The 13,471-nt window shown below is 36.5% G+C and overlaps 1 protein-coding gene across 10 annotated transcripts in view; it reads left to right on the top strand.

The window, feature by feature from the left end:
* The window catches only part of WNK2 (WNK lysine deficient protein kinase 2), a 136,942-nt gene that overhangs the window by 38,536 nt on the left and 84,935 nt on the right, over positions 1 to 13,471 (top strand). For all 10 annotated transcript variants that reach the window (XM_063291803.1, XM_063291802.1, XM_063291796.1 and 7 more), the window contains exons 3-5: positions 5,193 to 5,365; positions 6,269 to 6,489; positions 9,536 to 9,693. In XM_063291803.1, the coding sequence (XP_063147873.1) occupies positions 5,193 to 5,365; positions 6,269 to 6,489; positions 9,536 to 9,693 (552 nt within the window). The remainder of the gene's footprint in view (positions 1 to 5,192; positions 5,366 to 6,268; positions 6,490 to 9,535; positions 9,694 to 13,471) is intronic.

Here is a 13,471-nt window from a genome sequence, read left to right on the forward strand (position 1 = left end):
CAAAACATTCAGGTGGAGACTTTCTCAGTTATTATTGGTTTTCTTGTGAACTGGTGAGGATTCAGTTCTTTTTACTGAGGAACTGGGTGATTCAAGCCTATCTCCTGAATCTGTGTCACTCAGGAATGAATAATCAATTGTGATATCTAGAAAAGGGAGTTGACTCATGTGTGTGCTTATCCTGATTGTGCTAATATTTCTGTATGCACATTCATGTACATAGCTGTGGACAAATTGGAAGTTTGGGCTGGCATGGAGTATTAAAACACAGAAGTGGATGAATTGTGTTAAGACTCCGATGGGGCTATTATCTCCTAATCGTTAAATTAGCAAGTATATGCAACTGCCTCAGTATGATTTATAATGGATTTATCTCTTGGTCTAACTTCTATCAGCTGAATGGGAAGATTAGTGAACAAATCCTACTAATCCTGTTCTGGGTGACATTCAGTGTATTTGAATGGATGATGTAACTGCAAAGGCACAGAGAGAAATTGGCTTCAGCACACTATTATTTTTGCTCAGAATTTAATTCTGTCGTGAATGGGGTTGATTCAAAATTCTGTTGAAGTAAACAAGAGTCAAGATGCAATACTATGTATAATTAAAGTTTACAAGTAAATAGAGTTTATTTATCCATTTATTTTACAATAGTTATATAATACCCACTTCATATGACTCCAGGCAGCTTATAGCAATAGGATTAAAAATCTGGAAATCAGTCACATCAAATCAAATCACATCAAAACCAAAACCCAACAACAAATATAATAATAAAACCATGGCAGCCCATCCATAAGTCCATGAAAACCACCAATCGGCCAGTTGAATAGTACAGATTTCATTGCCTTGCAAAATACCAGCGAAGAGAGTGCAAGACAGAACTCTTCCACCTGGGCGTTCCAAAGTACATGGGCCACTACAGAGAAGGACTGGCTTCAGTTCTACATCTTCCCCATATAGCATAGGGTCAGGAACACAAGCCTCTTCTCCCTACATGCATGTATGGGCTGAGCAGATAACACTTGGATGAGATTGGACTGTCAGAAGTGTGTGGCAGTTTTTATATTGAAGGCACTATGGGCAAATGACAAAGTCTGTTCTCCAAACTAAGTCCCACCAGATATTTTGTACTAAAACTCAGCCATAGGCAGCAAAATTGTCAGAGATAAAGGGAATGTTGCTCAAAAATATTTTGAAGAGCCCATAATGGAGTTGCTATCCCAGTTCTTGATACTGCTGCCTCTAAGCCTTGCATTGTCTTCTGTTTCCCTTTTTAAAATTCCACAATTTAATTTTAAGCACATTTTATTCAGTGCCTTACTCAATATTTATCTTGAAAGATTTACAGTTAGAAACAATGAATGAAATAATACACACATTTACCAACTTAATTTCATCAGTCACTGAAGTAGATGTATATGCTAAATGTTGTTAATTTTATCTCCCCTAGCCCCCAAGTGGCAGCATTAAATTCTTGGGCTTCATATATGAAATACCGCCACCTGCTGTACCATATGACCTATCTTTTCCAGTATTTGTTTAATGGGGCTGCTTGATTTGTGAACATCTATTGAAGTAGGAAATGTTACAGCTTGTGGTCATGCTGCCTTATTCTTTGTGGTTATTTTGGTTTGCTCTTTGTAGTGAATCTCTCAGCTATTAACCACAACTAGGTGGAGCTGTTTTATGTTACATGGGAGTTGAACTCTTAAGCCTCTCAAGTAGGAGTTGTGTTTTGGCCAGCTTTTAGTGTCATGTTCACCCTTGGAGTGTCTGTGTAGCCTTAATGTGAACCTTGGTCAAGGGCACTGAGCCAGAATTGATATATACATATGCTTTTTATGCTGGTGAATGAAAAGAAAAATCTTATCTGAGAAGACTTTATTGAGATACTTTATTTTTATCATGTGTTTCTTAGCCACATTTCAAATGCTCATCTTCCCAAGTCAATTTACAATATGAAAAATACAATTCACTATAGGAAGTTTGTAAAAAGTATGTCAATCTTAAATGAATGTCAAAATAAACCAGTTAAAACAAGTCACATCCAAAATTTACACAACAAAAACCATTTCTGTTATATATATATTTTAAAAATTCTTAAAGTATTTAAGCTGGAGAAATAACTATTAAAACCCATTTGTTTGTTTGTTTGTTTTCTGGATTTATGAGGCCACCCAACTCAAACAATGTTCTTCAAGGCAGCACACAATAACAACAAAAAAATTAAACTAAAAAACAAAACCACACAATTGAAACCACAATAGATGCTTATCACTTGTGAGGAAATTCCACAGGCTAGTTCAGCGACAGTGAGGCTTCCAAAAGGATTTCAACACATGTACGGGTTCAGAACGATAAGGGTGACCCTTCAGTTAACCTGGAACTAAGTTGTGTAGTAGGTTTTAAACATTTATTTATCTTCTAGCATTACAATGCTCTCAGACAAGAAAGCCCACAGTGGTTTACAGTAACCCAAATACAAAATAATTGTGTTCCCCCAAAACATATATCTAATATACATATATCTTAAAACCATAAAACATTCTAACTGCATAACACAATTAACAACAATCTGACAGTAAGATTACAGTCAAAGTGCATAATGAAATATGGCAACAGCATTAAAAAAGGCCAGATAGCAAATATATAAAAATATATTTTCAGGTGTTTTTAATGCCACAGAAGAAGCAGACCAGATTATTTAGGGGAAGGACTTCCATTATAGTGTAGTCACCATTGAAAAGGCCCTAGCCCTTATCAGTTCAAAGCAAGCTTCTTTTCAGAGAGGCATTTACAATGGGTGGAAAGTATAGCTCTTGTGCTATTACTTATGGAAGAAGATATGCAGACCCAACCTCTTTAGGGACTTAGCTGTAAAAACAAGCTAACACGGTGAGAGTAGATGTATGATGCTTCCACTGAGACATGCCAGCAAGAGTTTTAGTTGCCAGTTTGGGACCTGCTGTAATTTCTGAATCTTTTTCAAGGGCATCATACGTATAGAATATTGCAACATGGAAGTAGAAGGTAACTAACACATGGATCAGAGTAGTTGAATTGGTCTTCTCCAGGAAAAGATGTACCCACTAGATTAAGTGGAGCTAGAAAAAGGTACTTACCACTATGTGGACCTAAATACTTAAGGCCAGCACAGGTCAAAGATCATCACTAAACTGTGCACCTGATTCTTCAAGGGAAGAATATCCCCATCTACACCAGGAAAGATCTCTTCCAGTTGCTTGAGGCTTTCTTCTAAACATCAGTTTCAGTTTCAGCCAGTTACACCTCATCCAATCTGAGCCAAGCAGGAATCAGTCATGGAGCCTGGCACACCTAATGAACATAGGGATGAGAAGTAAACCTGGGTATTACCCACATAGCAGTGGCACCCAGCCCCACAACCTTGACAATTACGTCCACTGGTTTCACATACATACTGAATAGTATGAGGGATGGAATAGGACCATGTGGCACTCTATACCATAAAAGCTGCTGAGTGGAGATTTAATCCTATGCTACCCTCTAATAGTAATGAGGTAGGAGTAGAACCACAACAAAGCTGTGCCACAACTGACTCAGTCCAGGAGGATTCTATAGTCAGTGATATCAAAATCTGCAGAGTTACCTAGGGTTGTTCCAGATAGCCTTCTCCACTGGCCATGTGAATTGTTTCATTAGAACAAATCTGGTGATCTCTTCACTTCACTGAGGGAAATCAGTTTATCTAAGTGAATCTACATCCAGAGTCACTTTCACCGAAGCAAATTTAAGTCATTTCACACAGGCCTAAGAATATAAGAAGAATGCATTTGATCCTATTAGTCAATGTGTATAACTCATGTTATTATCAAATTTGTTTTAAAGCATTTTAAAATCCAGTCTGTCTAGAGAAGCATTCTTTGCAACTCAGTGGCCAACCACGTATATCAAGGAAGCTCACAAGCTGTTCATAACAGCCTAGCTGTCTCCCACTGTTATTCCTGTTTTCTGCTTGATTGATTAGACTATCCTTAAGCCTACATCCAGTAACCTGTGGAGCAAAAAAAAAAAAAAGACAAATTGGTTTCTTTTTCTGAGGGAAAAAATAATGGTAGTACAGTACTAGAACTACAGGAACGTTGCTTGCATCGAGTGATACTTTTCCTAAGGATTGAAACACCAGACAAACAATCTAGCAGGAAACAATACCCTAATCGAGGAACTACCAAGAAGAAAACTACACACCCTCCACCACTGGCAGGGTGAGCCACTGGATATAAACAGGGAGCAAACCCCACACTCACTCGCACCGATGATGTCAACTAGTTGGGTAATGAAACATCTGCAAGCCAACAAACCAAGCTCAGAGAGCACCAAGGACTCCACAGCTCTTGGTGGCTTTCCTAAGGCAGTCAGAGTTGGGGCCTGTTGTTCCAGAGAATAGGGGTAACCACAGAAAAGGCACACTTCCTAGGTCCCATAAGATGACAAGATTTAAAAGAAAGAATCTGGAGCATGCCCTCCCCATGGGAGCATGTGGGACAGGAAGAAGGTGGTCTTTCAAGTAACCTGGCCCCATGCCATGTAGTGCTTTAAAGGTGATAAACAGCATCTTGAATTGCATCTGGAAGCCTATTGGAAGCCAGTGCAGCTCATGGAGCAGTGGTGTTACATAAGCATAATGAGATGTGCCCATTAACTACCCATGCTACTGCATTCTGGACCAACTGAAGCTTCTGGGTGGTCTTCAAGGGCTGCCCCATGTAGAGTGCAATGCAGTAGTCCAATCAGGGGGTGACTAAGGTGTGAGTGACCATGATCTCTAGAACTATGATGAAAAAACTATGCAAAAAAACCCAGTTTTTGATCATTGTGGTTTAATCCTTTGTTTTTTTTATGAACCCCAAATCTTGTAATCATATTTGATATTTACCTAAAATATTTGCTGAACTGAGTTATGGCTGTGACTTACATAAAGATCCTACTTTGTCAAAGATAATTCCATTTGCAAGGGAAATACTTCCGCTTTCGTTTGAATCCTCCTGTGCCTCTGAAAACCAAAATTTTAACATCCTCTATAGAACAGAAAAAAAATTATGGACATCATTTTTATGACCCTCTTCATGTGAGCTGAAGTGCATCAGCTCTTTTAATGCAAGATGTATTCCCAAGCTGGCTACTGACGAGAAATATCTTCTGAACTGCAGGATCGAAAGCTGACAAAAGTGGAAAGGCAGAGGTTTAAAGAAGAAGCGGAAATGTTGAAAGGTCTTCAGCACCCAAATATTGTTAGGTTTTATGACTTTTGGGAGTCATGTTTAAAAGGAAAAAGGTGTATTGTGCTGGTAACAGAACTGATGACCTCTGGAACTCTGAAAACGTAAGTACCTGTTATGCCATGACATTGGTAATTCGTTAAGTAGAGCATCTGTAAGGACAAAGCCCTTGCTTCATCCCTTACCCTAACCCTGTTAAGAACGGAAGTCCACCTTCTTCCTTTATAACAGCTTGCCTGACAGTATTTCAAATTAAACCAGCTGAAATTAAATTTCATTTCTGATATATTCTTCTCTATTGTTTTCTTCTGTGACTACCCACAGTTCTGCCTGTATTTCTTCTTCATTTCTTTGTTTTGCATGCAGCATTTTGAACCCCTTGGCTAATCTTTTCTAAAATAGACTACGTTATTAAGCAATAATCAAATAATCTTCCACCAGTGAGAAGAAAAATACTTGATTCAAATTCACATACTTGAATAATTAACTTGAATCATCATAGTTTATCATTCTGATGCTCTTGCTAAATTTAATATTGGCAATGGTAAGATAACCTTTTCATTATTTGTAAGAATTCTCTACATGTTTTCTCCACTTCATGAGAAATAAAAACATCACTTCAGATTCCAAATCTGAAGTACTATTGCCAATATATATATACAGTAAAAGTGCATACATAGAGTTTTGCATGAACAAGGATCTCCATAGAATTGTAATTAATAGCTTTTAGCATATTAAGGTTGTAGTGAATTCATTTATAATTTATCTTCCAATGTTCCAAACTAACCTCTTAAAAGTAGGAAAGTATGCAGTACTTGGCTGAAGGCTGAATCAGATGAGTCTAACTGTAAGAGGTACAGAGTGCTCAGAACTGACCTGGACAGTGTCATGAATGTTTTACCGATTCATTGTGCTGCAGAAAGGCAGATACTGTTTGCAAGAAGAGTCTTAATGCATCCATTTCTCTGTAAAAGAATTTTATTCCATCTCACATGTTTTTATTTTAGCTATTTGAAGAGATTTAAAGTGATGAAACCAAAAGTCCTTCGTAGCTGGTGTCGGCAAATCTTAAAAGGTCTCCTTTTCCTGCACACTAGAACACCACCAATTATTCATAGAGATTTAAAATGTGACAATATTTTTATAACTGGACCAACTGGATCTGTGAAGATAGGAGATTTGGGTCTGGCAACTCTTAAGAGAACGTCATTTGCCAAAAGTGTCATAGGTAAGTGTTTTCATTAGCATCCCCTTTCTTCTTCTCTCTGAAAATGGATAAGCAGCTATAGAACCTCAGACTAATATTAAAAACAATCAACAAATACTGTGTTTTCACTGGAAATGTTAAATCCTTGCCTCATACTTCCTCCCCAAATTAGTAAAATTTCAACAATGTTATTTTTTTAATCTGTAATTTTATAATGTATTGGCTATTATACAGACATAAACACGAACTATAATTTACCTTTGTTTAGAAGTAGTTCACTCTTACACTGTGTCTTTGACTTTGATGCATTATACCTAATAGTTTCATGTATCAAATGGATGTAAAAGTAACAAAGTTAGATGCAAAGCAGTAAATTTTCAAATATTTAAGGTCTCTTTAGAGAACTTACCAGTGCCTATTGTCCAGTCTTTTGTGGTATGCTCATTCTCTTTAAGAAACCAACATAATAATTACAGATTATTTATGATTCGAATAAACTAGTTGCATTTAAGTCCAGTTACAGTAAGTGGAAAGATGGTCAAAACAGAAAATGCTATTTACCAGCATTTATATTTTCTGAATTAGTAGCAATTATTGTAAGATGTGATAACCATATATATGAGATGGGAATTTCAAGATAAATTAAATATGAGGGGGTTTACACACTGCAACAAGTCATAATGTGGTTTGTTTGGTTTTGTGCAATGTATGAAGTAGTTATAAACCATTGTTTATAGTTTAGTACAATGTACAACCCATAACCATAAAGTTATGGTTTATTGAACAAATCATGGTGAAGTAACCACTATTTATGTCATGGTACGCTAGCAGGGTCCTGGTACTACCTTCTCCACAACTATTCTCTTTTGGAACTCTTTTTCACAGACAATAGTTACCTATTTATCCTAGCATATGATTGTGACAGTATATTATGGACATTATGGATATTTTATAGGAATGGTTCTTGTTGCTCAGGATTACAGTCACTTCTGACTCTTCATGACCCTGATGGACATCATCTTGCCAGGATGATCTGTCAGCACCCGCTTCTTTGAATTCTTGTAAGCTTGAGGTTGTGTAATCATTTAACCATGTGGCCTTCTGTTAGCCTCTTTTTCAATTGTCTTCTATTTTTTCAAGCATCTTTTCCAATGATTCTTGCCCTTGCATTATAGATCCAATATCTCAATGCTTCTAATGAGTAGTCTGGTTTTACTAATATTTTTAATATTGAGTTATTTGTTCTTGTGATCTAAGATGTTTTTGAAGGAAATTAGCAGCACTTACAGATAAGGTAAAAGGCAACTTTATTTTAAATTCTTGGGGGTGGCTCGCACCCTAGAGTCCCTCCCACCAGCCTGGATTTTATACCTTTCTTGGATTTTATTTATTTACTGTATTTTATTATAACTGTTTTATGTGATTTTAATGTTTATATTTTGTGCTGGATTTTACTGTAAACCGCCCAGAGTCCCTCTTTTCGGGGAGATGGGCGGTGGCTAAATTTGAGCAATAAATAAATTAAATAAATAAATTCTGGAATTGGAAGAAGTGTACCACAGGCATTTCTCTCTTTACCTTGCTATACCCTCCTCTCTTACAGCATTTTGTTACAAGCTTTTTATACATTTTCTAGTACATAGGTAAACTTGAACCTGTAGGACAATACAAACAAATGATAGAAACAACAGCAGAGGTGAGCTTTAGTGGTCAATATGTTGATTATTAATAGCAATTAAGAACAGTGCTAGATGCGAGGATTCACACTACATATGAAGACAGAGGCACTTAACAAAAATCTTAAGGAGTGTAAACAGGAAGAATTTTAAACAATGTATGCTTGCAGCAGCAAGATGGATGGACTCCATTGCAGTGGCAATGGTTGCACTGTTGGAAGACATGAAGGACCAGGTTAGGGACAAATCATCATAGAGAATATCTAAGTGTCACTAAGAGCTGGCACCAACTTGATGGCACATAATCAAATCAATGCTTGTAGTCAGGTAAAGACCACTCTTAGCCAAACTGTATGAAAGTAAAATATGATGGGGTTCTGAAGAACCTCAAGCAGAAGGCAAATGACCAATAGCACAATTATGCAAACATTTTCTTGGATCAGAAACATGAGCTTCCAAACTGTTTGCAAGTAGTAAATTTCCCAACTATTCTTATGTTTCTGCTAGGGAACATCTGTCAGCACTTTGAGATTTACAAAGTCAAGAAACAGAAGCAGCAGCGATTTCAGGAATGCTCTTTATTGTTGTAGGGTAGGAGAACAAAATCTTGAAAGCCTATCAGAATTTCTCTCTTACCACATCTTATACCAAACACAACCAAGGTGGGATTATTTTGAATATTTTCGCCATGCTGTCTTCTTTCTCAGGACCGTTTTTCTCTCTTCCCCTAACAGTTCATTGCTCCCTCCACCCTTCCTAAGGCTGAGTCTCCATTCTTTCATGCCATCTTGAATTCTGACTACACTTTTCTTATGCAAATCTGAAGCTCAGGCATTTGCCACAAAGCATAAGTAGCACTAGATCATCTGTAATATCCCTAAATGACTGCTGTCCACTGTCAAAGTTTAGCTAAAACTCTCTTGCGATCTCAAATACAAGACTTCAGCATTCTTACATTAGATCAAGCAAGATAGTAAGTGAAATCAACTTCATGAGAGATTTGATGAACCTGTGAAATTTCAACTTTTAAAAATGGAGGTACCTATGACATTGCACAAAATTGTGTAATAAGTGTCTGGCACCTGAAAGGTCATGAATTCCTTGTCTAGTTGTTGACAAGGCTGCCTAAGTATTATTTGAGTCTGGGGGCACAAGGTTGGGGAAGGCTGCTTTTCTGTTAGTTGAATATTTCTGCATGCAGAATGATGCCTTTGGGCTCAATCCAATATTCCATCTAGCCATCTGTTTTACTAACTTCAATTTAAAATATAGAAGTTTTTTTTAGATTTGTATTCATGTATAGGAGGTTCTCCTTCAAATTTGCTTTTCTGTGGCTTCACATTCTATGCACAAGTAAATTTTCTAAGATGTATTCTTTTTGTTATGTTCAGGCACTCCAGAATTTATGGCCCCAGAAATGTACGAGGAACACTATGATGAATCAGTGGATGTATATGCTTTTGGAATGTGTATGTTGGAAATGGCTACCTCAGAATATCCATATTCAGAATGCCAGAATGCTGCTCAAATTTATAGGAAAGTAACTTGTGTAAGTGATTTTTTTTAATATAATCATTTTCCTCTTTCACTTGTACTGTTTTTCCTTATTTTAACACTGTAAACACTGCTATACTATTATATAACACACTATAAAATTTAAATAAAAGTATTGTTGAATACCTTAATGTCTTATTTAGGTCTTTATATTTTCTGGCAAGCAGAAATGACTTATTAAGACTGGGGGTGGGGGTAATTCTGCAGATCATCTCCCTTTCTCATTCACATCCCAGCCACTCTCTTTAATATGTAGAAATTGTATCTATGTTTTACAGATTTGCTCAGTTTCTCATTTTACTAATGACATATTCTGTTACTTGTTTCAGTGTTAATTTACAAAAATTCTACAATTAAGATTTTGCCTTCATATATGCAATTTGTTTCTGTTTTCTTCTTTAATAGATATATTTTTGTGTATTTTTAAAATTCCAAACTGCATAATAACATTTTGAATAGTGAAGAGTGTGGCACTTTATCAAATACAAACTGATTATCATATATATTTTTAAATGAATTATTTGGGGGGCCACTATATGCTGCAAAGCAAATTCTATCCTCCAGGCACCAATTTTATTTCCTGAGAATTCTTTATGAATTCCATGTGAATTCTGTGAAGTCCATGTAGAGCTCTGGCATTTCCAAATATAAGGTGACAACTAGAGATGTTCCCAGTATGATAAAAAAGTAGAGCAAGTTCCTTGTTAGACTGCCACTAGAAGATTGTGTAAGTGTGTGATTTGTATCTGATTTTATATGTAGTTCCTTGTACTTTTGGAAGCCTGCTTGCACTGAATATTTAAAATGGTCAATGGATATGTTTGTGTGCAGTTGTATGAATGCATATCAATTTGCTTCTGCTTCTAGTGTCACAGCTCTGTGCATTATTCTGGTTCCATGTAGCATTGGCCTGTCTATCTTCTTTTGTTCAGCTACAGTTGTCACTAACTATCATAGATCTGGCATGTGAACTCAGGGGGCTTGCTGTTGTTGTTCTTTTATCTTGTTGTGCTCTTGATATTAAAGTAGAATGGGTTGTATTCAGTCTACATTATTTTCTGCTCAAATCAATGATGCCTTATGAAATCATGGTTCATTTTGCCACTGCTTTGAGTGGAACTAACTTATTTAGGATCCAGTCTATTACATTAACTATGAATAAACAAACAGTGATGGAGAAAAGGTCATATAGATTATTCTGCAAAGATTCATACAAATACTATGTGGCTCTGCATCACTACACAGATCTTTTTGCTTTGTTTTCATAAAAAAAAGGTAAGGAAAATATTTGAACTAAACTGTACTGTCAGTTTAAGATCAAACATGGATTGTGGTACCTGTGTATTTTTCAGTCAGTGGAAAACAGAAATCTATGTGAAGACAAATTCATACGCTATTTATGGTACAAGCTCTTACAGCTCAGTGCAATCCAAAACAGTTCTTTGTTTTGATCTCTGCCAAGATTACATTTGTTGCAGATTACATATTTATTGTGTCATCTGCTTTTGGATGTTGACATAGCAAAGCGCATGAGAAAGCCTCTTTCAGAATTGGTTTTGGACAGAAAATGGCCTCAGGGGAAGGGGTTAAGAACTTCCAAATTCTGTAGTACACATTTATAGCTACCCACTGCTTTTCCTTTTAAAAAGGACATCAGGAGACTGTTACAGATGTCTTTCCATGAACAGTTAGTTTGATCTTTTACCTTACCTGTATCTGCAACAGAGTGATAATAATATTTGTTTGCCATACCATACTAATGTAAGAATTACTGAAGAAATGAAGCCTGAAAGGCTAATTCATTCAGATAGAAATCCACGGGTATCCATTCAGCAGCATCCACAGGAGGAGTGAAAAAGTCAAGATGCACCGAAAACACGGACAAAGCTTTGCGCTCACAGTTGCATTTTTATTTTTTGACATCTCCCTCCCCCACAAGATGCCCCTATATTTATTTGCAGCAGGAGAACAGAATCCTCTCCTCTATAAAGTACAGGCACAGCCTCAAAATATGCTTTGCAAATCTGAGGGATCTTGTAGATTATGGAGACACAACTACAGGAAAAGGAGAGAAAGTCCTGCTTTGTAAGTCACTTACAAAAAATTGGCTGTTGTCCTTAGATTGTAGGAAGACTGCACTATGAACATTCCAATTATTATTATTCTATTTCTCTTTCAACAAAGTCTTTGTCTTGTTGGTACATTTTGTTAATATTATTTAGTTATGTTTGTGCCTTATTCTTACTTAATATCCTTTGTGAATAGCCTAGAATGGAACTCTTTCATTAAATGATTAAATCTTCATGAAACAAATAAGCTTTCAGAGTTTAAAATAACTATTCTATGCTTGTCCTTTAATGCACTAAACTCTTAATCCTAAATTCAGTGTTCTTTTGGGAAAGTGCTCTTATTTCATAAAGTCAATTTGTCTAATAAAGCAACATGTGATATGGTACGCTTTTCCCAAGCTTGATTATCAGAACTGTTTATGCAGATACATGCTTTGCTTTCCTACAAGGTTAGTGGGGAAAGGCACAAAGCAAAACCTGACCAATTGTGTTATAGAAGCACAGTTTGCATTAACTGTTTTGTAAGAAATTTTGTTAGACCCTTAAAATGTAGAAACATTAATTTACATCATATGTATGTATGTATCCATCCATCCATCCATCAAATTTTGCCACTGCCCATCTACCCCCAGAGGAGGGACTTTTACCTTAAAAAGGTAATCAAGGACAGACTGAGAAGGCTGATATAGAGAGCTCAGAATGATGGTGAATTTTCCTAGAAGAGTTTAACCTAACCACTAAAAAGAAATAATCTCTTGTCCTAGTGATTAATTAACATTTAAATCAATTCATATGCCTCATAAAGCTCAATAGAGGTGCCTTATTGAGGTGGTTAAGAAATAATTAAAATATGAATGACCATACTGAGCAAAAAGTAAATATTTTTTCTTTCCTATTATAACAACACATAGGACTGAAAATGTCCTCCAGAACTGTGACCTTAACTGTCATCTTTACTGATCTCTCACTAACTCTAATTGGCCAGCTGATTGTTCAGCTTTCTTTTAAATTACCGTTGCTCAGAAGTAGTATCTGTTCTACTGCCAGAAATATATCAATGGAAGAAACCCTGTAGAACCAAATGCTAATCACTACAATCTGGCTTCTCTAGATGGCTTTATTAGTTTGTCAAAAACCAATATATTTTCCCACAGTTATTTTTGTAACATGGATGATCTTTTGCTGCTTAACACTCTGCTTAACACAGTGCTTTTCCATTAGTCCTTGATGGATTTTTCAAGTTAAAATGGTGCCGTAGTTCTTAGACGTTAAATCTAGATGTGTTTTAATCTGGCCAAAAGCATAATGAACTGTTCTACTTTGGTAAAATAGGTCTCTTTAACATAAAATATTTGCAAGGCAGAGGTATCTGTTTGGTAACTATTTCAGTCTGAGTCCCTTCACACACAGTTATCCTGCAGTTTGTTTCCATGCCTCAGTCAAGCCTCCCTACTGGCAGTTTGTGGTACAGAAGAGAAAATCGTAAGAGTTGATGGCAGGCAGCTCAAGTGATACATTCAATAGGTCTTGAACAGCAGTCACCCCCACGCCTGCTTCTGACAGCTGGGCTCCACAATGACCTTGTAATGTGAAGCAGGCCTGAGAGGCATGCTGCCTGAAATGAAAGAGTCTTCTTTCACCAATTAGGTCAATCCTAAAGGCCAATCTCTTCAAGAGACATTATTTTAAGTGTATTTACAGTAT

This window comes from Candoia aspera, chromosome 2 (assembly GCF_035149785.1).
Source record: "Candoia aspera isolate rCanAsp1 chromosome 2, rCanAsp1.hap2, whole genome shotgun sequence".
Taxonomy (NCBI): Eukaryota; Metazoa; Chordata; class Lepidosauria; order Squamata; family Boidae; genus Candoia; species Candoia aspera.